Genomic DNA, 26934 nt, shown 5'->3' on the forward strand with positions numbered 1-26934 from the left:
AGAAGTTTAGTTTATGTTCAGAGAAAAATTTAAAAAAGTCTATATTTTTGAATACTCTAAAACGCGGGATGTTACACGATGGGACTGTAGGATGCCCAGATGAAAAGCAACACAAGACCTCGCACAATGAGAAACAAACAACACGAGATCTGTTAAAGTGGTAGCCATGTAGCATAGCCCCACGTGGTATACATGCTGGCCAAGACAAACAATTCCATAGTACAATATGATCACGATGTCTTGTGTGGCAGCGCTCTAACGTTGGAAAGAGAACGTGACAACCCACGTTGGTCGAGAGGATCTACAAATTACCACGTTAATCAGAAAAATAGAAAATATACACCATCAGATTTTATAAAGATCTAACGGTCTAGGGTAGGTCAGAGACTCCATGTCCAATACGATTAAGGCCAGTCTCATTGGAGGTGTCATGAGCGTTTTACGGACTTTAAATTATAAGACATGTCATGACTTGGCTAGCTCATTATGAAGAGACAAGGGAGAGTTTCATCCCCATGAAACCCACCAAGTTTAGTTACCAAGCCCCAAGAAACACAATGAAACGTGTACTGAGAATGTTATAGTTTTATCACAAGACACATCTAATCACAACACCATGCACGGATAAAATGTTGCAGCATATCTATGAAACAGTGCAATTAAATTGTGCACTAGACTTTTTCATTCCATTATAAAGCTGACATGGTAGTTTTAGTAACGGTGCAATGAAATTGTGCACTAAGACTGGCCTAATAAATAGACTAACTCAAAGAGTCTATGTCCAATACAATTAATAAATATTCATAAATTCATAAAAAAAGAAATTTAGATGTACCGTTATATTTTGTGTTAGGTGCACATGAAACTGAATTTGGTTGGATGCAATCTCAATTCAAGAACGATCAATTTGATTGATGGGAGGATGCTCAATCTAGCGATAAGAACTCGGTTTAGGTTGGAAACAACTCAATCTAAGGAAAGAGGACCATGATTTGAGCACTACAGCTGCCATCCGATGTTTCATGTATTTTTTTGAGGGACAATATTTCATGTATTGATTAGCACTAGAACGAATTGTTTTAATCACGGGTATGTAATCGTCGTGTTCTTTGATGTTGTGGAGTATGGCTTTCTCACGCAAAACTATATACCGAGCTACTAATCAACGGACAAGAAACAACATTACGGATAGCACGACACGATTGCTATTGAACCCAAACAACTTCTAAAGGATCATAGCGACCATGAGATGGGATACAAGTATGGGAAAAGCCATCAACACATTCCAAAAGCCACAAAATGCACCATACTCTCTGTGTGCCACCATAGAACATGACATGTGTGATAAACTGGAAAAAGCAGATGAAGCATATGGCAGAAGGTACACAGGCTTCACCTGCGTATGAATCCATGAGGCACCATTGCATGTTGGTGAAATGGAAAGAAAGGCCACAAAAAGGCGAAGGGAGGGGGGAGAGAGAGAGAGAGAGAGAGAGAGAGAGAGAGAGTTAATTTCACAACATATAGGGAAGAAAAAATAAACAAAGGACTAATACAAAATCTAATTCATCCTAATTAAATTTTATATTATATAGAGAAAAATAAGAATCTATATTAAATACAATATGGGAAAATGTATAAGATATTAGCGATGAAATGAGAAATTTGCAGTAGTCATGGTCTCTAATTTTGAAGTTTTGGTCTTAATTGTCAAAACCGAGGACACCCTACCTGAAGTCTCTAATAGAAATTTGCATTGCACGATAAAGAAAATCTATTACTTTTGATAAACATGAAAACTATGTTTCAATATAAGGTATACCTATTGTCTAGGACATTTGGATAATAATAATAATAATAATAATAATAATAATAATAATAACAACAACAACAACAACAAATCATATGAATAAATTTATTTTTAAATTAATTAGAAGTCTTAATGCAAAAAAAACTAGCTACCCGTGCTTAGTTGTGCAAGCCATCTCGCTACACTCAGAATGTAACATTATGGTGTCGTATTTATTTCCTTGGAGGCCGTTTGGAATCAGTATTCTGGAAATAGTAAGATTATGAACCGCAGAAGTCTCAGTATCGCAATATTAGAAGATGTGATGCACCAACAGATACATCACACGAAAGTCCAGTGCTGGCGCGAGCCAGAGACAATTTTCTGACTCGATCATCATAAAATGCTAATTCTTCCAACTATATCAGGGACAGGTTATCAGATAAGGGCGCACTAAGAGGTTCCATCGGAACGATGCTGACCCACAGTTTCGTTGAGAAAGTCTAGAAGACCGCGGCGCCTGCGATCCATCACGCTTCGGCCCTGCCGTAGTGACATATCAAATTCCCAAGACGACAGGACTAATTGCAGCCTCGTCGCAAAAAAAAAAGAAGAAGAAGAAGAACAACAAAAAAACAGCCTGTCGTCTTACCCCGGCTGGCTTGATTTTGTCTCCATAATCGGCACCACTAGGGTGACACACTGACACTGACGCTCTGATTTTTATTCAAAAGCCTGGCTGATCACCACCGTACGTAACTGAGACAGCGATCCGAATTACTGGTTCAACTTGATCCGGTCTAAATTCAACTTCCGTTTCCATCTCAGATACGTACTACAACCAAACTATACGACAGTCTTTGAAAAGAGTAAGTACGAGACACTGTGACAGCGTTACAGCTCAAGCTGCGAGCAGCACACGGACGCTACGGAAATGGAACCGTGAACACTGAACAGTGCCTGCCGCGCAGCCGTGCGCGCATGTTGGCATGTTGCCGAGATGCCCGTCGTGTAAAGCTCAGCAGCCGACGATTCTTTTCCCCTTTTCTTACTGGAAAAAAAGAGGGGGTTGGAACATCCGGTCCTGGTCGGCCGTGGTCCGGGGCCTTTTGTCGCGGTGACGCGATCCGGCGAAATCAGCGGATCCCATGTACCCGGCCACGTCGGCCGGCCAATCGAAGCCACCGAAAGCGCGCGAGCGAGCGGGGGCGGTCGCCGCGTCCTCGCGAGAAAGGATCGCGGGAACGAAGCGGCAGGACGGCAGCCGCACCAGGCGCCAGCGCCGCCGGACGGCCGCACGATCTTTTTGCTGGTTTCTGCCGTCAACGTTCTGACTTTCTGTCTCGTCCGGTCGTTGGTACGGCGTGCTGTTCTTTTCGTTAGCAGGTAGCGCTACTGATCAGGATATGGGATAGAAGATAGAACTATGGAAGGCCGTGGTGTCCCACTACCAGTGCATGTTCGCGCTGCACGTAGATGATCTTTGGTAGATATTTGTCGAGTCGGCCGGGACAGGAAGAGCACTAGCAAATTAGATATTTAGATGGCCATGGTTTCTCTAGAAATGATGAATCTGCAGACCGTGAATCCTGCGACAGGTACGCAAAGTTTGGTTGGCGCAACTAATCTTGGTAGTCATTGCAGAGGAGAAGATGAGCTTCGTCGGACTGATCTACGTGGCATTTGGCTGAGCTGCACAAGACACTTCACTGACTGCGCAGTAACAGCAGAGTACAGTAGGGCCCGCTGCACTTCACTGTATCATGCCTCAGTTTCACCTATTGGCGCACAGTTCAGATCGCAGACCATGCTTGTCCTATCCTAGCCGTATCGCCGCTGATCTTTGCACCGGGCTCAGGACTCTATGGTTCTACTCTCTCTAGGCACCCGTAGCCCTGGGCATGGCACGACGTGCATCCACAGTTGGGTCACGATCGGTCGATCACGTTTCTGACCTCTTGCTACTACCAGTCTACCACTCTACCAGGACCAGGCACCCAGCAGCAGATAACTCCAAGGCACCAGGCAACAAAAGGACAAGCACGAAGATGATGCGGGGCACCTAGTGCTAGTGGGTCCCGGAAGTCACAGTAAAAGTACGGGACAAGTGTGGATAAAAATGCGCTGTGCCAAGTGCCATGGCTCACCCAAGTCGCACAGGGTGCTCGGTACTCAAGGCTAGGTCAACATGACTACAGTGCCACCACCGCCCATACAATGCCAAAGAGGCAAAGACGGCCCTGACAGACTGTCACTGCAACTACACCCATCGGGGGTAGTATATGATATTTTTGACCTTTCTATCGCTCTGCACAGAAAAGATTGGTGAAATAAAACAGAGATAAAAATATAAAAAGTGACTTATCGTTAAACCCTTTGCTTCCACGGCAAGATTATTCCAAGCGGGCCGGCTCCTCATTAGCACGTATCATGCGCAGCGATGCTTGCAGCTAGCATGCAACATGGGCATCAGTAGCACTGAGTTTTTTCCAATCGAGATCTAGCACCGCAGCGATACGTTAATAAATCGCACACGGGGGGCATCAAATCTTACACGTGGTTCCAGGTCGCGCAGCAAGTATGCCTTGCCTTTGGAATGCGGAAAAGCATTATGCTTGCGTCTGAAGAATCCAGTTTCAGTCCTTCCTGGGGCCAAAAAGATGTCGCCGGAAAAATATTTTGACCGCGCAGGGTACGGTTGGTGTAGGCTGTGATTTGGGCGTCAGAACGCATAACGCAAAGCAGCCCTTGTTTAGTTGACCCCCAAATCCCAACTTTGGCACTATGCAAAAAGAAGATTCCCCATCACATCAAACTTGCGGTACATGCATGAAGTACTGAATGTAGACGAAATCAAAAACTAATTGCACAGTTTTGTTGTACTTTGCGAGACAAATCTTTTGAGCCTAATTAGTCAATATTTGGACAATAATTCACAAATACAAACGAAACGCTACAGTGTTGCTACAGTAATTTGGGCGCTCCAAAGTTGGGCAACTAAACAAGGCCGCAGTTAACTTTCCTGACGAGAGGATTTGCCGCCGGGCGACGATGTGATACACCGTACGAATTCTACGCTGGAGTCCCCGTGACCTACGTGGGCTTATAGCAACAGCCGAACGGGATCGTCCGCTTGCGTAGGCCGCAGGGGTTACCGTCTCTGGGTGCGGTCTGTTCTACCAATTGTCATCACGTGCGGGGCTAGTTGACACGTACGCGACACTGGTCTCGCTGCAGATGCGGCCGCCGCTCCACAATTCAAAGGTTGACATCGATCTACGGCACACCAACCCATGGGGCCAGGGCAGCCGCCCCCCGGCGTATGTGTCTATTGTCGCCGCGTGCTTTCGATGGCACAGTTGACCCAGAGAAAACTGCACGACATTTGCTTTTCTACGGGAACCTAAAGCTGCACCTGCGCGATAGTTGATTCACCTGACGCCATGAGGGCAGGTGCGTGCCTGCCTTCCCGGTTTGTACTGCTCCAGGAGAACGTACGCGACGCGACGCAAAGAAAATGGGGGTCGGTACTTTTGCCGAGCGAGGAAACAGTGCCGTGGTGGAGCCACGCCACGTCCGGACCCTGGACGGTTGTTTCGTGACACGGGCCTGAGGTCAGGTCAGGTGTATCGGGGCGCGTCCGCCGGTTCGTCCCAACGCGGCAGGGGACGCCGGATTGGGTGGCGGGGACCGCGGCCGAGACGACAGCGCGCCGTGCCCGCACAGCGAACGCCACGTCCCGAACCTCAGGCATTCAGGCCGGTCACTTGGACGCGCCGCGCCGCCGCGGAAACGGACAGCAGCAAGGATATGCACGACATTCAGAATGGAGGTTGGAGGAGGACAGGTCGCCACTGGAGCCAAATCTTCTGGCCAGAGTCCTTTCGCGCTCGCGTGCAATAGTGCTCTGCACCGCGGCTACGCTAATCGCTAGTAGTTGGCCCGTGGTGTGGTTCCTCTGCAGTACTCTGTCTGCAGTTGAGTCAATGACACTGACTCGAGAGCAGCTACAAGCAGGGGAGTGCGGAAGATACATTGTGATCACTATCATTTGTCATTGATCAAAAAAAATACTCGAGTAGTAGAGCTGCCGAGTCGGCGTGGCGGACGTGTGTATCGTGCAGCCCAGGTCTTGTCGCCTGGGCTGGACGGCAATTGAACCGTGACGAACAGGACAAGAGCAGCAGGCACGGCTGGAGAATGGTACTGCATGCAACGATCGCTGTCCCCAGATGGCTGATGTGCGCATCGGATACGTGGCCGGTGGGGAGCGTGGCGAACTGGCAATACATTGGCGCCGGCGTGCTTCAAATTTTGAAGTCTGCGGGAATAGCTTGGTGCTGTCCTCCCGTGCTGGTGAACGTTGATTTGACTTTGCTCTGCACCCCTGCCTGTTGCGGCTGCCAATGCCAAATGGCGTCAGTTCGTCCTGCGGGTGCGGGCTCAAGTACTGAAAAAAATTGCCGAGGGCCCGAGTCAAAGCACTTTTGGCACCTGCAAATGCAGTTTCCTTTTGTAACTCGTCAGGGATCTTAAATGTGTGCATTTAGATATGGATGCAAAGGAAGGTCGCAAAAAATTAATGAAACGAATCGAGCAAACAACTCTATCTGACGTCCGAGATATACTTTTTTAAGGCAACTTCGGCGACTTTGCACTTCCGGTGTTAGCCAGGATGCAATGGAGGGTTGCAACAATTAGGGTACGTTTGGCAGAGTTCTCAGAACTAATTCTCTGCTAAATTCAATAGGAACTCCGCCAAACAATTTTTTCAGAGACAAGTAATTATTTGTTGATTCTGTTAAGTGATTCTCTGAAATGAACTAAGAGGCTGAAAGCGTAAAAAGTACCTTCTACTGATTCTGTAAAGTGATTCTCCATCCTGATTTTAAGTGTTTATGGTAGAGAATAAAAAAATCACTTTCAACCATAGAATCACTTCTATCAGAGAAACAACTCTCATAAAGAATCAGATGAAGATGAAGATATACCAAACAAGCTCTTAATGAAACGAACCAAGCAAACAACTTTACCTGAGATACGCGTGTGGACCATGGATCACGATATTAGTTGAAGCTACAGAGCAAGATCGCGGTATTAAATGTGTGCATTTCTTGTGTTAGATTTGATGCAATGAAAGGATGCAAAAATTAATGAAATGAACCTAACCAACAACACGGCGAGATACTTGGAGTACGGCGATTTGTAGGCGAGTTATCCCGACAAGCAAAGCCAATCTAGCTGAAATCTGAGAACTACTCCTTGGTTTCATAAAAAAAAGGAAAAAGAAAAATCTATCGGGCATTTCTGGTCTTTGAGGGTTCAGGCTTTTTCTTCCGCGCCGTACTGCTAAGAGGTTGTTTGATAGTTGGATGTTAATTAGGAGGACTAAACGTGAGTTAATTATAAAATTAATTGCAAAACCTCTAGGCTAATTCGCGAGACAAATCTATTAAGCCTAATTAATTCATCATTAGCAAATTGTTACTGTAGCACCATATTGTCAAATCATGGACTAATTAAGCTTAATAGATTCGTCTCGCGAATTAGACTCCATTTGTGCAATTAGTTTTGTAATTAGTCAATATTTAATACTCCTAATTATTCGATTTGACAGGTGCTAAACTTTAGCGGGTATCACACCCCAAGCAGCCTTGAAGTTGCACTAATTTTGGCGGGAAACTCCAACTTTCCGTGGCACTGGAACGCGATGGCGGGAATGCTGTTCACGGTACGAAGAAGCGTGCAACCGAGCTGCTGCACCAACGTGTCAATAGAGACAATGCATGGCTGAGAAATCAGGCGGTCAAACCTTGCACCATCACTTTTTACTGCGCTCATCAGCTGAAGGTGAAGGAGTACCGGCGCAAAGACACCCAGCAGAACGAACAGCAGCGGATTCTGTTCTGTACAACTCGCACGCAGCGGATGCTATGATGCAAGGCACTGTCTTCTCTTGTGAGCGCTTACTTTTCTGACGAGGCCTGCCAATCTGCCATGCCCCGCGCAGGGGGAGCCTGCACGCTAGCTTGGTGGCAGAATGCCATGAAACCCACCCGCACCACCACCCAATGCCTGTTCTTTTGCAAGCACGAGGCTTCCCCGTTCCTGAGCAGTGGCGCGGCAACGGCACGGTCCGCCAAACAACATGGCCCGACGTGCTGCCCTCGACGTGCCCGAGAACAAGGGCCGTGCTCGCCAAAAAGGCGCGCCCTGCCCTCCTCGCACGGCTTAAAGAAATGGCATCCAAAGCGCACGGGATTTCGTCCAGAACCGCGAATGGTTTCTCTGTGCCCTTCGATAAGCAAGCCTACGTCACAGAAAACAACGTAGGCCTGAAGCGAACGCCGTTGATCCGCGAGCCCCAGATCGCTGTTCTGTTGACCTGTCCGGTAACCACCTTCTGCTAACCTATGTACAGTAGATTCGTTGCACCCCGAACATGGTTTTCGCCTCTTCGAGCGAAAGGCTTGGAGTTGGAGCGCACGTCGGCCGCGGCCCGTCCAGCACCGCACGTCGGCCACGTTTGGCTTTCCGAACCTGGCCACCGCGGCACCGCTCGCTCCCGCTAACCCGGAGCACGATCACGGGGAAAGGACGTGGGGGCGCCCGACCTTGTCGGCGTCTCGCTTTCACGTTTCTTTCTCCCCCCGGATTGCAGGTGCCTCACGCTATTTCTGTCCGCCCGCGCGCGGAGGAAGCGCGAGCGCATGCATACGCCGGCCGATGATTGGAGATTTGGAGGTTGGAAATGCATGGCGATACAGATGAAGGGATCGGAGCGCGGTAATGTTGCGTGTGGCGGCCGCGAGGCTGGCGCGCCGGCTTCGTCGGCCACGGCGGTTGCGGCATCATCGCGAGAAGCGCGCGGCTGGAGAAGTGGATGGATATGTGGACGGCGTGGCTGGCGCGGTGGCGCCTGCTCGGCAGTTGGCAACTGGTGCCCACCCGGCAGATAGACGTGCCGCGACCCGCGGGCCACGGCTCCGCCCTCGGGGAATCTCCCTGTCCCTGTGCCACGTCGGCTGACCAGGCTAGATTCACTGGAATCCGTAGGCTGCTCTATTTGTAACCTCGGTCCTCGGCCTCCCCGGCTATTTTTAGGATCATGGACGCTCAAAGCAAATACTACGGCTGACGGTTTCGCCCTTGATCACAGATGGCGGCGGTGCCAGAGGCAAAATATTTGTACCATGCATTGCAACAGCATCAGTGCACGTCACGTGAACCATTGATCTGCAAATTTAAAGGTAGAGAGATTTGGTTTGAAATTTGATTTGCAAAGTTAGAGTAAGATAATTGTGTCTGTCAATGCCACCGTGAATATTTTGGACGATGCACGGTTACTTATAAATTTCTTATAAGTCACCTGCAATTGGTTTGTCGATTGGTCGTAAGCGGTTACTCATCCTAGATATCCAGAAGAATGCTGATTGTTCTTTTTAAATAAGATTTAGAGTGGGCCAACTCAAGTCAACGGAATGATTAGTATATGATATATTAATTTTCGTGTAGTATCTAACTATCTATAGTTTCATACATAACGCTTCCACGGATATCTCATACATCGAGCAATTTCATGATCCGGGTATCCATAAAACCTTTAGTTTATGCTTCAAGGTGCGGATTACATGCCGCATCACATCCTAACGTATGGAAGGCGTGTTAAAAAAACCCTGATCTTTCATCCTCTCTATTTGCAAACTATGAAAAGTATTCATTTTGAAATTAAATTTTGTGATTGACATGTAACCTGGTTGGCACTCCATATTTTTTTGTGAAACCATAAATTATCATTGTCACTCAACCGATTTGTTGATTACTAAAATAAGCGGTTACTCCCTACTAACCCTAAGGTGGTGGCCCGTCACCCAAGAGTCACTTATTATAGGAAACTTTGATTGAACCGTGACTTGTAGAGGCAACAGGTCAATGGAACCATTAGATGATATTTTGATTCTTGCAATGTTGCGGATCGGTTTCATAATCGAAGTCTCCAACAGAACTTGCGGCGATGCTTTGGTGTATGGATAACATGACACGTTACTATGTTATATTCGGAACTGTGTTATGCAAAACCCGATCCTTCATCTTTTTTATCCACATTTTGATTGTACGTCGCGCTCTCCTCACTTTCAATGGCTAGCACACAAGAGACAAGAAAGTATACTAGTTCGGGAAGATCCCTACGTTCAGTTTCGGCAGGAGTTGTGTTCCTTAGATCAAGTGCACTGGACTTACAACGAGGTGCTTGCAAGCAAGCGTTCGTGCGATATGTGGGAGTATGTATTGAATGCGTCCTTGAGAGAAAGGAGGTCCGATCCCCTTATATAGGCTAGGGACCGGGCAATAACGTTGAGAAATAGCAAGGTCGGGGGTCGTGGCATGGTCAGAGTAGCCTTGCGCGAAGGGCCCTCCTTGTCCTGTCCTCTTGGGCGGTCGTTGGTTTCGCACACCGTGTACGGCAGCTCCTGTGCGGTGTGGGCCGCTTACGCACGGCCTGACCTGCCTCCGCGGCATGTCCTGTCCCATCTGCCCACCCCGTGACATTGAACAGGACGGAAGTGGCCGCCGGCGTCCACACCGGAGATAAGTGGGTGAGTCCTGGTAAGCAGCCTGAGCGGGACATGCCGCTTCCCTCGGCTTTCCTGGACCTGCCCATGGCTAATCCACACCGTTACGACCGATGCTGGGTCATGCCTCACCTGCGGGCCCGTACAGGGTCTCACGTAATGGCATGACCTTGAACCTGATGGGTCATCCTCGTGGTGACGATAATGATGATGTCGGGGCGCGTGGGCGTGTACGACCGCGTGTGGCCTTGTCCTGCAAGTCGTCCTGGGCGGTTCAAAGGGTGTAGCATCACCCTCGGACCCCCAGGTTAAGGTCGGCTCCCTCCACCTGGTCATGTCCCCGCACGGGGCGGTTCGAGAGGTCATGCCCCACATTTAATGCCCTCGGTACGACACTGGTCTTCATGAGTCAAGGAGTGAGCGGGGCGCTATGGACCCCTTGTAGCCCAGCCCCCGATCTGGCCAGACTGGTGGTTGTGGCCCTCAGCCCCCGACCAGGGGAGGTCGGGAGGTGGGCCCCGGTGTCTCATGGGCCACCCCCAACATACTTCTAGCTATTGGGTTTAGCTCCTTTCCTGAGGGTACCCTGGTAGATGTATCCGTCACATCTAATATAGATGGACTTGCATTTGGTATTTCATGAAATGGACCATTGTGGAATTATAAATAATCATTGACATGTAACCGGTTTGCTAATTGCTAACTTAAGCGTTTACCGCTACTTAAATGTGAAATGTGATTTCTAGAAGCCACGTGTCCATGAAACAATTAGTATATGGTATCTTAATTGCAGGGCATGTTTTCTTCCACTTGCTAAACTTTAGCACCCGTCACATCGAATGTTTAGATACTAATTAGGAGTATTAAACGTAGGCTATTTACAAAACCCATTACATAAGACGAATCTAAACGGCGAGACGAATCTATTAAGCCTAATTAGTCCATGATTTGACAATGTGTTGCTACAGTAAATATTTGCTAATGATGGATTAATTAGGCTTAATAGATTCGTCTCGCCGTTTAGATTCCACTTATGTAATTGGTTTTGTAAATAGTCTACGTTTACTACTCCTAATTAGTATCTAAACATTCGATGTGACACGTGCTAAAAATAAGACACGGGAAGAAAACGCCCCTAGGTCTCATCCGAGTCCGATCCTTGGATGGTGGTTGGGGGTACGGGTTACAAGCTATGACACTTCTTGAGGTACACATTGCCATGTTGCGCGAGATCCTTGGTCTTCCGTTCGGATCCGCGTCTCGTATTTTGATGCAACATATAATGGCTGAACAATAAAGTGAGAACTTTTTAGGCAAAATCGACCATTTTAATCCGAAGCGTGTTGGCAGGCTGTTTCCTGCGCCAAAACACGGAACAATTCATCGTGTTCCTTGGTGTAAACACGAGGTTTCCTCGGTTTAACATATGGCGTTGTCAACATTAGTTGAACTGCTATCCAGAGGATGGAGCTGGTTTTGGGCGTCATCACGAAAGCAATGCCAAACCCACAAATAGGAGTAACAGGCTGGAATTCTTCCTGTTCCTCGTTTCACAGGAGCCAGCGACGTCCATTTGAACTCCCTAGTTTAGCTTACCCACACACCCACACACGAGGCGAGACGGGTTTAGACGCCCGCGAGACGCACGAAAACGCGGCCCCGCCGCTAATCCCATCTCGCGATAAGCCCCGTTTCTCTCCCCTCGCCACGTTTTATATAAACCACCCGCACATCCCCAGCGGCAGAAGTAGTTTGACCTCCCCGTCCCTCCACCCCACCCCCGCTGCTCCGCATCCACAGCCGCTCGCTCGACGCCTCTCGCCCGCCGCCCTTCGACATTCTCGCTCGCTTCGCTTCCCCTCCGTCCGTCGTCTTTGGCTGAGGGAGATAACAAAATCTGATAAACTCCGGGCCTCGCCGTCCGGGTCGGGTCCCGCAACCTTCTCGTCCCACACAAAGCAGAGGGGGAGGAGTTTTAGGGGGGGTGCGGCAGGAGGAGCCATCACCTTGTCCGTGCTGGCCATTATTATTTCTTCATCCAGCGGCAATTTCTGGCCACCGGCGGGCTATATTATTCAGGTGCGTGCCCGCACCGTACTGGCGTGTCGCGAGGTGTTTCCTTGAGGCGGAATGGCGGAGGAGTGCCCGGTAGCTGGCGGCGTCGCGGAGTTCTGGCTTCCCGACGAGTTCCTGGACGACGACTTCTTCTCCGAGGAGGAGAAGGCCGCGGTGGCCGCCAAGAGCGAGAGCGACGAGGAAGAAGGGCTCGACGGGCTCTCGCGCCGCATGGCTGGGATCCTCGTAGGCGGCGGCAAGGGAGACGATGATTCCTCCCCTGCAAAGGTGGGGTTTCTATTCCTGTCACGGTGCCCGGTTTTGAAGTTTTGGGTTTCGAATTTTGCGGACCTCTGATTATTTGTTTGTTTCCCTTTGTCGCGTGACAGGCGGAAGTGATGGCCGGCTCGCCGCAGTCGATCCTGTGCGGCCTCGCGGCTTCCGGGGAGGATAGCCCCAACGGAGTGGCGTCGCAGGTCAGCTCGCCGCCGTCGTCGCCGCTGGAGCAGCAGCCGGCTGATCCCTGGGACGTCCTGCACGAGGCGGCCGGGCAGGTGGCCTGCCTGCGCAGCAACAGCATCCCCGTGCCGAAGAACGCGGCTGCTCATCGTGGCCACGCCGTCGTGCCGCCGGCGAAAAAGCCGTCTGCGCCGGCTCCTGCTCCCAAGGCCGCCTGTGCTGACCACTATCAGCCGAATATTTTGCTGGAACAGCGCCGGAAAGTTGCTCAGGTGAGTTCCTCCGCCGTAGATTACGGCGACGCGCAAGCTTTTCCTCTCTGTTTTTCTGCGGATTGGTTTCTTATATCGTTTTTTTCCTTATCTCGCCGTGGTTTCTTCCTTACCAGTTTAATGCCCTGAAGCAACAGCAGATGCTCAAGCATCAACAGCAGCAGGAGCTCGCCGCCGCTACGGCGGCGGCATGGGGCACGCGCATCTGTGGTCCTAAACGAACCGCCGGCTCCGGCTTTGGTGCCGCGCCACACGCCCTCAACCCGTCCGCGTGGCCCCCGCTCCAGAAGGCGCAACAGCCGGCGCCGTCCGCGGCCGGCATGCGCGCCGTGTTCCTCACCCCTCCCGGCGCCAAGCGCGAGTGCACCGGCACCGGCGTGTTCATCCCCCGCCAGGCCGGCGCCCCCACCGAGCCCAGGAAGAAGCCAGGTAAGCGCACCGCGTCCCGAGCTTGTTTGTTTCTATCCAACTGGATTCTTTATGATCTTTTGGCTGATTTCTCGTCCTGCTTGGCATTTGGCACCAGCCTGCTCCACCGTCCTTCTCCCGGCGCGCGTCGTGCAGGCGCTCAATCTCAACGTCGAGGACCTCGGGGCCCGTCCCATCTACCCTGGCGGCTTCGCTCTTGATCACGGTAATTAATTCCCTTCAGTAGTACAGTAATTAATGTGTCTTAGGCTCTTAGCTGTACTGATGAATGGCACCAGATTAACAGTTTCTTGGTTTTTTCGTCAGATGCACTGGTGAGCCGGAGCAACGCACTGCTGGCGAGCCGTTCGTCCCAGCTCCCCGGCGCCGCCGCACGCGAGGTGAATCTCCCGCAGGAATGGACGTATTGAAGCGCCGGTTCGCCGTCGGTGCAAAGATGATTAACGGGTCATATTTAAGGCAAAATTACTATTGGTATTGCTAGCGCTAGGTAGGTGTTAGGGTAGAATTAGGAGGCAGCGGTGGCAGCATTATGCATGAAGCATCAGCGTTAGGTGTTCTTTTGTGTGGGTGATATATATTGGTTATTTTGGATGATGGATGGGTTGGTGATGGATGGGAGCCGATGAACAAGAGCGAGATCCATGGCTTTCGCAGGTCGTTGAGGGGGGAGGAGGAACAATAAGTGGGTGCTTTTGGAGGGTTTGGCAGTATGTTAGCTGCTTGTGGTACGATGATGATTCCCAAGAGAAATCATCAGCAGTCCAGTCAGTTTGCGAAGAAAGATGTGTCACTGTAAGCAAGAAAGTAATAAGAGCTCCATATTTCCTCTTTTCTTTCGGTGTGGCAAAACGCATCGGTTTCCTTTTCCACCGCTTGCTTCATGGGTAAGGAATCAACGCATCGGTTTGGTTGTGCCTTCATTTCATTTCCCTCTTATGATTTGGTTGGAGTGCCCGGTTCAGTTGAGTGTGGTTGGACGATTCTCAGTTGGTTGGTTGCAGTGAGTGAACAGGCGAGGTGGGTGGTTGCAGTGTACTTGTTGAGCTCTCCCTCTCGCTCTCCTCCCCCCCTGAAGAACAAGTCTAGTTTATGACGTCCAGTTGCTTAACTTGGTGGCGTCTAATTCCTTTATTCCGGCTTACCTGTTGCTGTCGAAGCGAAGCCAACGGGTCAACTACCGCCAAAGAATCTTGCCGCGGCCGGGGCTCCGGGCCCGGGATCTTGCATCTTCGTGGCCGCCATGTCCTTGTCCCCCAGGACAGCGATGCCTGTGAAACTCCCGTAAATTTCCCTGCATTATTGGCAAGATCCCGCGGAGCCTCGTTTACCCCCAACAGGTGTAGCGCTGAATCTTCGCTGGTCCCTGTCCACGCGAGGGCCGCCGTTTTCCGTGGCCAGCAGGGGCGAGAGGTGCGTGCGTTCGGCGGTGGCGCAGATTCCGTTTCGCGATGGATGGCAGGTTCCTGTCGTCCCGTTGCGCATCTCGGTTGTTTGCGCTGTGGCTGCGCGCGACGGCCCGGTCAAGGTGAGCCGATCACCGTCTTCTGTTCTTCGCCTTGGCTCCCGCTCGACACCTTTGGTTTCGCCCTTCTGTCGAAACTCGAGAGTCGAGAGCATCCGTTCCTCGGATTCGGTCGTGTGTTGGAGAACGAAACGAGGCCCTCGCGGCGCGTCGAGAATCGAGGCCGATCGCGATCTCTTTTCCCCGGTGGTGAGCAAAGCACAGGGAAAAAAGGCTGGTATTTCGATTCGTATCTCTCGGCAGGGCTGTGTGGCGGGTATGAATGAATCGGTGGCACTGGTGGTTTCCTAGATCGCCTTTCCATTTCCGCCTTTGCGGATGCTTATCGTACTTGCGGGGGATATAACAATCGCGAGGCAACGCATTTGCATCGGTAATGTCCTTTTTGGGTGGGAAAAACTCGTGGATTCCATCCAACTTTTGGAAATCAAGTAGTAGACCATGTGGACGCAACGGACAGGGGGAAAGGAACCTGAGGCCGCATCCGCATGAGGTCTTGATCTGGCGGGCTTTTTCGTTGTCCCCCCAGCCATGGCCCCCGTCCCGGTGACGGTGAGATGCGTACTCGCTTCGCTTCAGTACGAGGGAATGGGGACTGCGTCCTCCGTCCGGGTGTCTTCACCGGTGGAAAGGTGGTTGCGTCCGACCAGGTGCAACCGGCGCCCATGTGGCCGTCACGTTCCGGGAGCCGATGCGGCAGCGGCCGGATGGTGGCGCGGCACCGGTCGTCCATGGGTCTCGGCTCGCTGTCACGCCGGTTGCGTGATTGAGTCCCTGCGTGTGATTGCTCTTCCGTGCCCGTCCCTCACAAACCCTCTCGTTTCTGCCTGCTCGGGTACAGACTACAGAGTACAGTGGCACTGTCTAGGGCCATATTTGAATCTACGGAATACGAAGCGGGTGGTGCAGTGTTACGTACCGGAGTACTTGTATTTAAAACTGGGGAAAATGGTGTACGAAAAGTGTAGAGTACAAGATTCAAAAATCTCTGGCGGGTAGATTCTAGTGCAGAGGAGCAGCAGGAGCATGCATCCGTCAGGGGTTTTGAAATGGCCAGGGCGGGGTTTATTGCAAATAGTATACTGTACTCGCAATCACCGAGACAAAGTCAACTATCTTTATGCACCGCTGATGCGAGATCAGTAACCTGTTTTATGTCACACTCACATGGCCAGGAGGCAGGTGACTAGCGGAACTACCTAGCACCAACCATTCCCGCCGACAATCACCGGGAGTAGTTTTGTATTGAGGCAGGGCAATTGGAGGATTTGAGGTTGCAGTTCTTTTTTGGAAGTACCATTTCTTCTTTATTATGACCAGGCCTTGAGAGGTACTAGGTCAAGCTGCTGCTACTCCGTACTAGTACTTACCACTAGGTCCATCAGTTGATTAGCCAGCGTATCTGCGACTGTAACTACGATTATTTTTTGGTTGGAGATCATTTAAAATTTCCCTCCAAAAGAAACAGGAGCAGACACATGGGCGAGGACAAGTCGGAAAAGGTGTTGGCAGCTCACTGTTTCACCAGCACTTTGGGCTTCCACTTAAGCCGGCCCTGGACCATAGAGGCATAGACACGCTCTTTTCTTATGTTCTACTCGTATACTTGTACCAGGCTCTAGTGAGGGGGAACACCTCGTAGAATCTAGTTGCACAACCGTCTCACAGGTTTCGGTTTGGGGCCTTTTCTTTTCTTCTCCCTCCGTTGGGACCACCGACCATCGTCCAAGTTCTACCAGTATGTCTGGTAGCTTTGTCTTCTCCGAGATTCAGCGAGGGCACGACGAGCCATGAGCGGCCGCTTACATGCGGGCCTAGAGACCTGGTGTACGGTACAGCTGGTCGTGTCGTGTGCTGGGTAGTGGGTAGTTTTGCTCTTCGTTCGTGTCGTTTGTCCCTTTTCGCGTACGGCTTTGGTCCGGGACGTGTTATCGTGATACGCCGACGACAACATGGGCTGCTCACCGCGTCCGCATGGGGCTGCTGCAGCTGCCGAGTCTTCTTTCCCATACCATCCCCTCCCCTCTCAAATTCTCAATTCCATCCACTTCAAATCCATCACCGTCCGCTGCCACAAAAAACTACAGGGATGCATGATCGGCCGCGAAGGTTCGGCCGGCGACGGCGACGGTTGATTGGGTCCGCGGCTAACCACTTTCCTTGAGTTAGCAGGCCATACTTTATGTGACGGGGGTTCATGGCTTGTACAGATCTCCGCTTCCGGCCGTCATGCATGTGCCGTGACACGCCGACGGGCACGACACCTGTCGCCGCTCGGCTCCACGCCGCCACGAAACCTATGTGCCGTAGGCTGGTTGGTGCAACCCTGGATTATAAAACTTGGAGCAGTACCACGATTTATTAATACATTTTTTAATGAAACCACAGTTCATTATAGCGGCTAGCTACATTTTGCCCTGGCACGGCGCCAGCAGCAGCTTCTCATGTGGCTGCTCTTGATTCGGATGGCCCCCCCGGAAGAAATGAATCCCCCCGGTGCGTGCACCGCGGCCGCAGGTCCACAATTCACGCGCTTGCTGCTGAAGCGATGGATGTATGGATGGATGTGGCTAGATGCATGCATGGATTGCCCTTTGCTGCTACTACCTTGGTCGGGCTCAAAAGGGCATGTGTTGGCTATTCCATGATGCCTTCACGGAGACGGAGTAGCGTACTAGTGCTTACGGGTGGCATGTGTGATTACGTTTTACATGGTGTGGTTGCGATCCGCAGCCGGCGTGCTGATTCGGATGCTTCACACGGAAGGCTTTGGCGTCGGCGCCACTGAGCTGTCAGGAGCTCTTGTGTGGTGGCCAGTGGCCGCACCACGTCACCACCGCACAAAAACAGAGGCGCGGCTCGCGCTTGGATGGTGGTGGTCTCGTTCCAGCCCGTTGCTCCGTAACTTGTTCAAGAGGAGACGCAACGATTTTACCGATCTTCAGATTTTATTTTGAAGATATGATATCTGCGAGCGTGGAACTTTTATATATTGTTATCGATACTACCAGGAACATATTAAATAAACTCTGGATATGGATTCACCGGTTCTCTATTAAGTTGCCATGCACTCCTCTGTTGCCACTAGGAACATTTTCTTTTTCTTATCAAGAAGTTCTCAAGCTTTTATAGAAAGTCAATAACGGGTAGTTCATACAGACGATATTCAACGGAATCTAACTCCCTGATGAGAGGCCCCCGCATCGTTGCAAGTCACAAGTTAACACAAATTTCACGCGTAATATGCGCGTGCGCAGTTCGTGAGATTTGAACCCACAATCTTAAGCCTTGTGTGAACCTTTACACAACACATATGATGGTGTTATTGCCCGATACTAAATGATACTCTTCGAGGTACTGGTGTTATTGCTGGCACTAAATCGTCTATGCCTTTTAGTATCGGGCAATAACACCAACCACTACTAAATTTAGTACTGGTATTAAAAGGCTTCCGAGGATCGAAAATTTCTACCCATACTAATTTCGCGCGTTAGTATTGAACGAAAAGTCGTCCGGTACTAACATCAAGGATCAATGCTCATATTTCTAATAGTGTTACCAATTATTTACATCATAAGTTGGCTTAGCGCAATCAATAGAATGGGACAATTGGTACTCAAGGGCTCAAGGCTACATGCATCAAACATTTGTTAAAGAAGGAAAGGACAGTTAAATGTAAAAGAAAAATGGATAAGCAAGCAGCTTTTCAATTGATAGCATTATAGCATAGGTTGACTGATGCTATAGAGTATGTGTAAATCCTAGGTAACACCGTAACAGGAAGCAAGCATTTGTTGAAATTCAAACATTTGGTGCTGGGAGTATAATAGAAGAAAATTGAAACGTTTGGTACAGATATTTGCTCTGAAAATTATATGGAGAATACAGATCTAATTTCTACATAACTTAGATCTGGTTTGGTTACTCTTACTTATTTTTAGCACCCGTCGCATCAAATGTTTAGATACTAATTAGGAGTATTAAACGTAGACTATTTACAAAACCCATTACATAAGTGGAGGCTAAACGGCGAGACGAATCTATTAAGCCTAATTAGTCCATGATTTGATAATATGTTGCTACAGTAAACATTTGCTAATGATGGATTAATTAGGCTCAATAGATTCGTCTCGCCGTTTAGCCTCCACTTATGTAATAGGTTTTGTAAATAGTCTACGTTTAATACTCCTAATTAGTATCTAAACATTCGATGTGATACGTGCTAAAAATAAGCAAAGGGAACCAAACGCCCCCTCAATAGAAGAGTCAAAAGGGAGCCTGTCAGGTGTCAGCAACCCTTCCTTTTGGACCTGTTCGCTTCAGCTTATAAGCCGGCTGAAAAGCTGAAACAGCTAATTTGTTGTGAGAGGAAAACACTGTTTGGCTGATAAGTCGGCTGAATAAGCTGAAGCGAACAGGTCGCATTTTCAACTCGAGTGCAGTTTTTAGACATATCACCTTGTTTTCGAGGTGCAGTAGATAGCTAGTGGTGCCAATTATAAATTGCCTTTGTCAGAGCTGAACGCTTACTGATCTTGATTTAAGTCGACTGTGGTAATTCATTGCATTTCTCGTTATCATTTCGTGTCCGCGCCGTGCCTCAAGCACTGTTCCCATCGCCTGTCCCCGGGGCGGCGCTGGTCTGTTCCGCCGCAATGGCATCGCTCTTACACCCCGCTGCGACGGCGGCACCTGTGGCATGCCGCAGGCTCACGATTACCCGCTCACCCTCGAGCCTTCGCTGTTTGTTGACCTTCTTGACCGAAACGGCGACGGCGAGTGATGACGACGTCGAGACACGCGCACCTATGGTGGATGGAATCAGCTGCTCCTAGTGCCGCGTTTGCTTGCAGGCCGCTGGCCGCCACCCCAAGCGATGTCCCGTGGCAGCGAACGGGAATGCCGGCTTGAAGCTCCACCAGCACAGGAACGCGCTAGAGGTCCTGCCACGTCGAGGTAGAGAGGGGAGGGACAGAGTCACAGGAGGCACGGGGACTTGGGGTGGGTGCACAGCCCTGCGGTGCCGCCCATCAAGCGTCGCAAAACTGAAGAGATCGGGAGTCAGGACGAGTCTGAGAGGGACGATGGCTTGATCAGCTGCGCAGAGGAATCCAAGGGTCAAGAAACGCGGGCGACGTGGCCCAACGCACGCTCGCGTTTTGTCCGTACGTTTGGTCAATCAGAGATTCTTTTTTAGGTTGCAAGCATGATGCTTTGGGCCTGGGGAGGACCAAGGTACACACAACTTACAGTTCCAACGAGCCTCTCGCCCTCTCTCTTTCTAGGGTTTTGTGTTCCGCTTCAACGTTGGGCCGAAAGCGTAAACTGGGCCGACAACGCTGCATAGACACGTGCTGCGCGCGGGGGGCCCGTTGGGCTTTTAGGAATTGATCCACCCACCACCAGGCCACCATGGTGCAATACGGCCTTTTTTAAGGACAAAAAAACTGATATTGTTGCTATGAGAAATGCTAAAGTTTGGTGCTATTTTGAACTGGTAGGTACTACATGTTCCATTTGTCGATTGATCTGAATTCTTTGAATAATTTAGTTATTACCATGTTGCATAACGCATCATCACCTTCTGGTGAAATGTGATTCTGCACTCTACATTTTAACATTTTTTTGAGTATTAGTAATACGTAACTAGATTTATAGAATCTTTCAAAATAAATCATTGGTGTGGTGTTGGAGTCATGGGTGCATGATTAGTGTTCGTCTATCTAGATGTTTGTGAGTTTAATTTAATGGCTATACACCCTAGTTAATTCAGAGGCTGAGAGCTACACTTTCTTAACTTAAAATGTATAAACTATTAACGATGATAGGTTTTTACTTCGTTTCACTTTGTTCCATAGTTAGGATCCGCTTGGATGGGTACTAACATTGCCACAGGTAGCACAGCAAATTGTGGCCAATACTTTTTCAGCAAAAGCAAAAAAAAAAGTTAAATGACAGAGTGTATGGCAACTGAGCCAAAAGACTAAGTTTTGCTTGCCATAATTCTAGTAGTTAATCAAATACTCGTCAGCAACCATGCCAAGTTAGCTATAAACCAAACATGTTAACTACGCCACGGTGCCACCTCACGGACAGAGCGAAAACAATAGTATGAAGGGGCCACCAAACAAACTCGCTCATTCACATGGCGATACATCAAAAGAACGGTCACATCATTATAAGGTTGCATAGACACAAAATACAAAGTTGAAGGAAAGTAAAATAATGTTTGTCTACTTAATTAAGCTGTCATAGGATAAGCAACTACCTTATAAGCTAAATTTAGAATTATGATACTACAAATGCACTGTTTATACGAGTTGTGATTGTTGTTGTCAATTGGCATGCAACCTACAACATTCATTTGTTATATATTTATTCATTCATGAACTAGGAATGTGTAATTATATACAATGACTTAAAAGGCAACCCATATTAGAATTATTCAATAAATCATTTCAAATTATATATATGGCAATACATGAAACTACTTACAAGACAATACCAACATACTTGTCAACCAGAATCATAGAGGATCATGGATTGGCTGTCATAGGATAAGCAACTACCTTATAAGCTAAATTTAGAATTATGATACTACAAATGCACTGTTTATACGAGTTGTGATTGTTGTTGTCAATTGGCATGCAACCTACAACATTCATTTGTTATATATTTATTCATTCATGAACTAGGAATGTGTAATTATATACAATGACTTAAAAGGCAACCCATATTAGAATTATTCAATAAATCATTTCAAATTATATATATGGCAATACATGAAACTACTTACAAGACAATACCAACATACTTGTCAACCAGAATCATAGAGGATCATGGATTGTTTCCTCCTCTTTGATCTCCCCTGCTGTTTTAGGATTTGAAACTAATAAACCTGTGTGACTAGAGTGAAATGGCAATGCACTTTCTAGGGAATATAAGAGTACACGTCTTGATCATATATGCACGCTTTGCGTGTATTTTATGACTCTTATCAAATTGTAGTTAGAGATTTGGCATAATTTACCATATTTATGATGAAGAATAAAATAAGTCCAAAAGAGATGAAGAGAGTTTTTGAAAAAGTTCATTTTTTTGGGGGGGGGGGGATGGCCCTTGCTGACCCTACCAACTCTATCATCAAGGCATCTCTATCGCAGTTTGTGCTAGTCTTTAACATGAAGAAAAAATTTCACGCCACACTTCTATTTGACTAGCTAGTGTTGTTGGTACTGAAAATCCAGTCACAACTCTTGCAGTGTAACTCTGTAAGGATGTCCTACTAGATAATTCATATCATATTTACAATCTCGTAGTACCTACCAAAAGAATCAGCAAAACATCGGAAATCGGACATAAAAAAGCTGCATGATCCACAACCACAATGACTGCTAAGTTGATAGTTAATTTCATAAAGATGATTACATAATGGAAATACCATGGAGACAACATTTCTGGTGGGGCATGTGCCCCCTTGTGTTTACTGTAGGAGGGTTTACCTTTTATTGCCCTTGAATGAAAGAAAATCAAATTTCTCGTTCCATTTATGCATACATGAGATTTTTGTTGAAGTGAATATAAATGAAGTATCTAACATTTGCCATACCTGTGGTCTTTTATGATTCCTACTTCGGACTTATTTCTTTTCTTTTATGCAAAGATGGCTCCATATACGTACGACCATGCATTAAAAGTTACAAAATCACCGCAATGCTTGAGTATTTTGTACTGCAAATCAAAGCACATGTTGTTTGCTTCCGAATACAAGTGGAGAGCATCAATGCAGTAGCACGTGTGTGGTATACTGGTGAGTGTGGGTACATGCACGGTCCGGTTTACGTGAATAACTAACTCGTAAGGAAAAATAAGGGCACGTTTGGTATGCTTGCTAGCTAATGTGTTGCCTAGCTTGGCAAGGATAGGCGCTGGATAGACTTAGTTTGGTTGGTTAGCTAGCGGTCTCAGGATTTGAGTTTTCAAGCTTTCTGCAAGCGAAGCTGAGCGAGCGCTCTCCTGCGCCGGCAAGTTTACCCAGCCGAGCTAGGCGAGGCGAGCTGAAGAGGCAAAGCTACCAAACGTGCCCTAAATCACCATAAAACGTTGGCCATCGATGATTAAGGAAGTACTACATGTTTCTTTGGTCCAGGATATTGGTGTAGTCGTGTAGCGCATCTGCGAGAGATTTGCAGCGCGTCACCATCCCCTTCTACCCAGTGGCGGAGCTAGGATTTTTGCGAAGGGTATGCTGAACGAAAATTTATATATGCAAACCGGTAAAATTCATTTAGCAACTCGGTACAACATCATAAAAATTGCCTCACAATTCAGTACACAACTACTAAATAGCATAATAAGTCTTAAATGAAGATAGAAATAGTTCAAATAGCACACTAATAGTTCAGAATATGCATGATATAAACTTAACCAAATAAGATTACATCATTACTTTTGGGGCCTACGCTTTCTAATAGACATGAAAGTCTTGATTACATCATCTTCATCTACTTCATCCAAAATGTCTTTTTCAATGAACGTGACAAGGCAATCATCTAAGAGATTATCAGTCATTTTGTTTCTCCGCTTGGTTTTGACAAAATCCATTCCAGAAAATGCCCTCTCAACACTTGCCGTCGCCACCGGTAGAATCAATACCAATTTGATAAGCAAATAAACCAAATCATAAACTTTGTGCCTATTTGTTTCCACTAGCTTAACTGAGAGGTCAACAAGGTTTTCCAGACCACTGAATCTATCATCTTGTCTCATGACATCAATATAGGTATCAAGTTGCAATCCAAGCTTTAGCAATTCGGAGCCAAATATGTCCTTAGGATAGAATTCAACATTCGGCATACCTTCTGTGCATCAAATGATGCAAATGAATTGGATGGGTTGAGGGCAGACATACAAGAAAGTAACTCCATATTAACCTCATCAAACCGATTATCAAGCTCTTGACTGATTTTATCAATAATCCCGATGTATACCTCTCTTCTGAAGTGATCATCATTTATTTGGTCTTGGACAAACCTTCTTGATCTTCCATAAGGCACATAATTAGCCTCCATATCAGGAACTCCGACACCATATTTATTGCAAAACAAAGTGACCCTTTGAAGGAATTGATCCCATCCATTAGACCTCAAGTGTTGCATTCTATTTTTTGCCACATTAATAAGTTGGATTGCATGAATAATATCTTGATCCCTCCTTTGCAAACACTCAGATAATTCATTTGTATATCCAATAATAACAAGCAGTAAGTGTGCACTGAACACAAAATCAAAAGACTCAAATGCTCCAACCATAAAATGAATTTTTGTCCAATCACTCTTATGTGTTGTATCCTGTCCAAGAGCGATGAGTACATCACGGATTATAGGATACATAGCAACGATATTGCATATAGTTTTGTAATGAGAGCCCCATCGAGTCTCACCAGGCCTAGCAACCCCATCTCTTGATTCAATCCTGTCCCAGTATTGAGTTCCCCACATTCAAGTGCTTTCGTGATACTCTCAAGTCTAGCATTTCGAAGCATCCCATGACGTTTACATGAAACTCCAACAATATTTAGCAAGAGAGACACTTGGTCCAAGAACCATACACAATCAGTATTATCCTTAGCAACGGCAACAAGAACTAGTTGGAGTTGATGTGCAAAACAATGGACATAATAAGCAGAAGGTGACTCTTGCATGATCAATGTTTTTAGCCCTTTAATATCTCCTTTCATATTGCTAGCCCCATCATAGCCTTGACCACGGATGCTAGTCACAGTCAAACCATGACTAACAAGTACAACTTCAATTGCTTCCTTAAGTGATAACGAGGTAGTATCATCTACATGAACTACTCCAATAAAGTGCTCACATGGTCTTCCCAATTTATTAACAAAACGTAAGCAAAGGGCTAGTTGTTCTTTATGTGATACATCACTAGATTCATCAGCTAAGATAGCAAAGTGATCTTCACCAATCTCTTCAATTATTTTCTTTCTAGTCTCTATGGAGAAACATGAAATAATTTGTTTCTGGATCATTGGGCTAGTTAATGAGCAATTACCTGGAGCATTGTTCAACACAAACTTGTTCACTTCTTCACTATTTGTTGCAAGAAATTTCAACAATTCTATAAAGTTGCCTTTGTTGCTAGACTCTTCACTTTCATCATGTCCACGGAAAGCCAACCCTTGATGCAAAAGAAACTTGATACATCTTAGCGAATAAGTCAATCTGATCTTGTAATGCTTTATTTCTTCATCACTCCACTTCTCAATTTTATTATCAATTGCTGCATTAGGATTCATATAGCCAATGTACTTCTCTTGATCTTCCTTGTGTGCCTTAGATTTATGATGCTTCAAAAGTGAAGTATCTCCTACATTCCAATTTCTCCATCCATCTACAATAAATGCATCTGTCCCTTTACCCTTGTATTTTTTGTTTTTGAACAAATAGCACACAAAGCAAAACACGGAATCCTTCTTGATGCTATATTCAACCCAATCATATTTAGCAAACCATATACATGTGAAATTACGATCTCTATCTCCAATTTTCCTTTTTGGAAACTCATGAGCATAAGGACGGAATGGCCCTCTAAGAATGTATGCTCTCCTGACTGCATCCTGATCATTAGTATGATAATTTGAAATGGGCAACCTTTCATCTGGATCATGTGGAAGGCGATCAACATCGTAACCTGAAGGATTTGGTTCTACAGCAGCAGCAATCACATCTTCAGTTGCTTCTGTTACAGAAGGATCAACAATTTCTTCAATGATCGTAATCTCCTCTTCCACTTGATTTTGCTCTTCCACAACAGGAGTTGAACAAGCACGTTTCTTTGCAGCTTGTTTCTGAAACATAGAAGCAATGTCTCCATCTCTCTTCATAGTTCACAAATCCTACAAAGCATAAAGGACATACTGTATAAGTATAATCAACTAATTCATCCTTATTTCCTAATCCTCAGTTCTCACTGCCTACAAAAGTACACCTACACAGCTTACAACAACATCAATTGAACTAATTTGAGGATAAATTGAACAACAACTAACAGTTAGGGTTAGAGATTTAGGGGAAAATTTCTTCAGTGGCAGTACCTTTGCTTCAGCAGGGAGATGGAGGGGCCGCCGGGCGATGCGACGCACGAGAGGGACTGAGGGAGGGCCGGACTTCGGAGGGGATAGCTGGAGCCGGATAGAGCGCCGGCGCGGGGCCGCGGGTGCGCGGAGGGTGCTGGGACGCTAGTGGCGGGCGCCCTGGCCTGGCAGCCGGGAAGGCCGGCCGGGCAGCCGGCAGCCGGCGGCGGGGGCTGCGCCTGGGCGCCTGGGCGGCTAGCCGGCTGGGCCCTGCACCGCTGCGCAGCGTGCGCGCGCCGCTCGCCCGCTCGGTCGGCGTCCGCAACGCGTCACGCGCGGTGCTGGCTTCTGTCTCGCGATGGGAATGGGATACGGCAATGGGTTTTTTTTTTTTAACAGATGGATAGCTTTGTTGGGCTGGGCTGCTTAGGGTATGCCGTGCCATATCCGGACAGCCCATTAGCTCCGCCCGTGCTTCTACCACCATTTATTAGATGAGCCGGACGTATGGACAATGGACCTATACGCACGAGATCGAAGGAAGTAGGAGTCCAAAGTGCCATGAAGCCATGATGCAGGTGAACTGTGCCCTTAAGCTTTCAGTTCGCATATTCGAATATGGACCTGAAACTAGCAGAAAGTAGTGCGTGCTATCACAGAAACTTCCTTGACCGAATCCGACCCAAAACGTGCCGTTGCGATCGAGAGCGCATCAGCACAAGTGCGAAGTGACCTCCACGAGT

At 47.7% G+C, this 26934-nt stretch overlaps 1 protein-coding gene and 1 pseudogene across 2 annotated transcripts; one reads left to right on the plus strand and one right to left on the minus strand.

The window, feature by feature from the left end:
• The first annotated feature begins 12023 nt into the window (after positions 1 to 12023).
• LOC117854458 (uncharacterized) lies at positions 12024 to 14409 on the plus strand. 2 transcript variants are annotated; one of them, XM_034736648.2, is made up of 5 exons: positions 12024 to 12705; positions 12807 to 13148; positions 13286 to 13577; positions 13675 to 13782; positions 13884 to 14409. In XM_034736648.2, the coding sequence occupies exons 1-5, from the start codon at positions 12493 to 12495 to the stop codon at positions 13985 to 13987; spliced, it is 1059 nt and encodes a 352-aa protein (XP_034592539.1). In that variant the 5' UTR covers positions 12024 to 12492; the 3' UTR covers positions 13988 to 14409. The 2 variants fall into 2 exon arrangements, with proteins under 2 accessions (XP_034592539.1, XP_034592538.1); XM_034736647.2 differs by having other exon boundaries at positions 12032 to 12705; positions 13265 to 13577.
• A 9138-nt stretch (positions 14410 to 23547) lies between these two features.
• LOC140223000 (uncharacterized) lies at positions 23548 to 25984 on the minus strand (annotated as a pseudogene).
• Between the last annotated feature and the right edge of the window lie 950 nt (positions 25985 to 26934).

Source organism: Setaria viridis, chromosome 5, assembly GCF_005286985.2.
Source record: "Setaria viridis chromosome 5, Setaria_viridis_v4.0, whole genome shotgun sequence".
Taxonomy (NCBI): domain Eukaryota; kingdom Viridiplantae; phylum Streptophyta; class Magnoliopsida; order Poales; family Poaceae; genus Setaria; species Setaria viridis.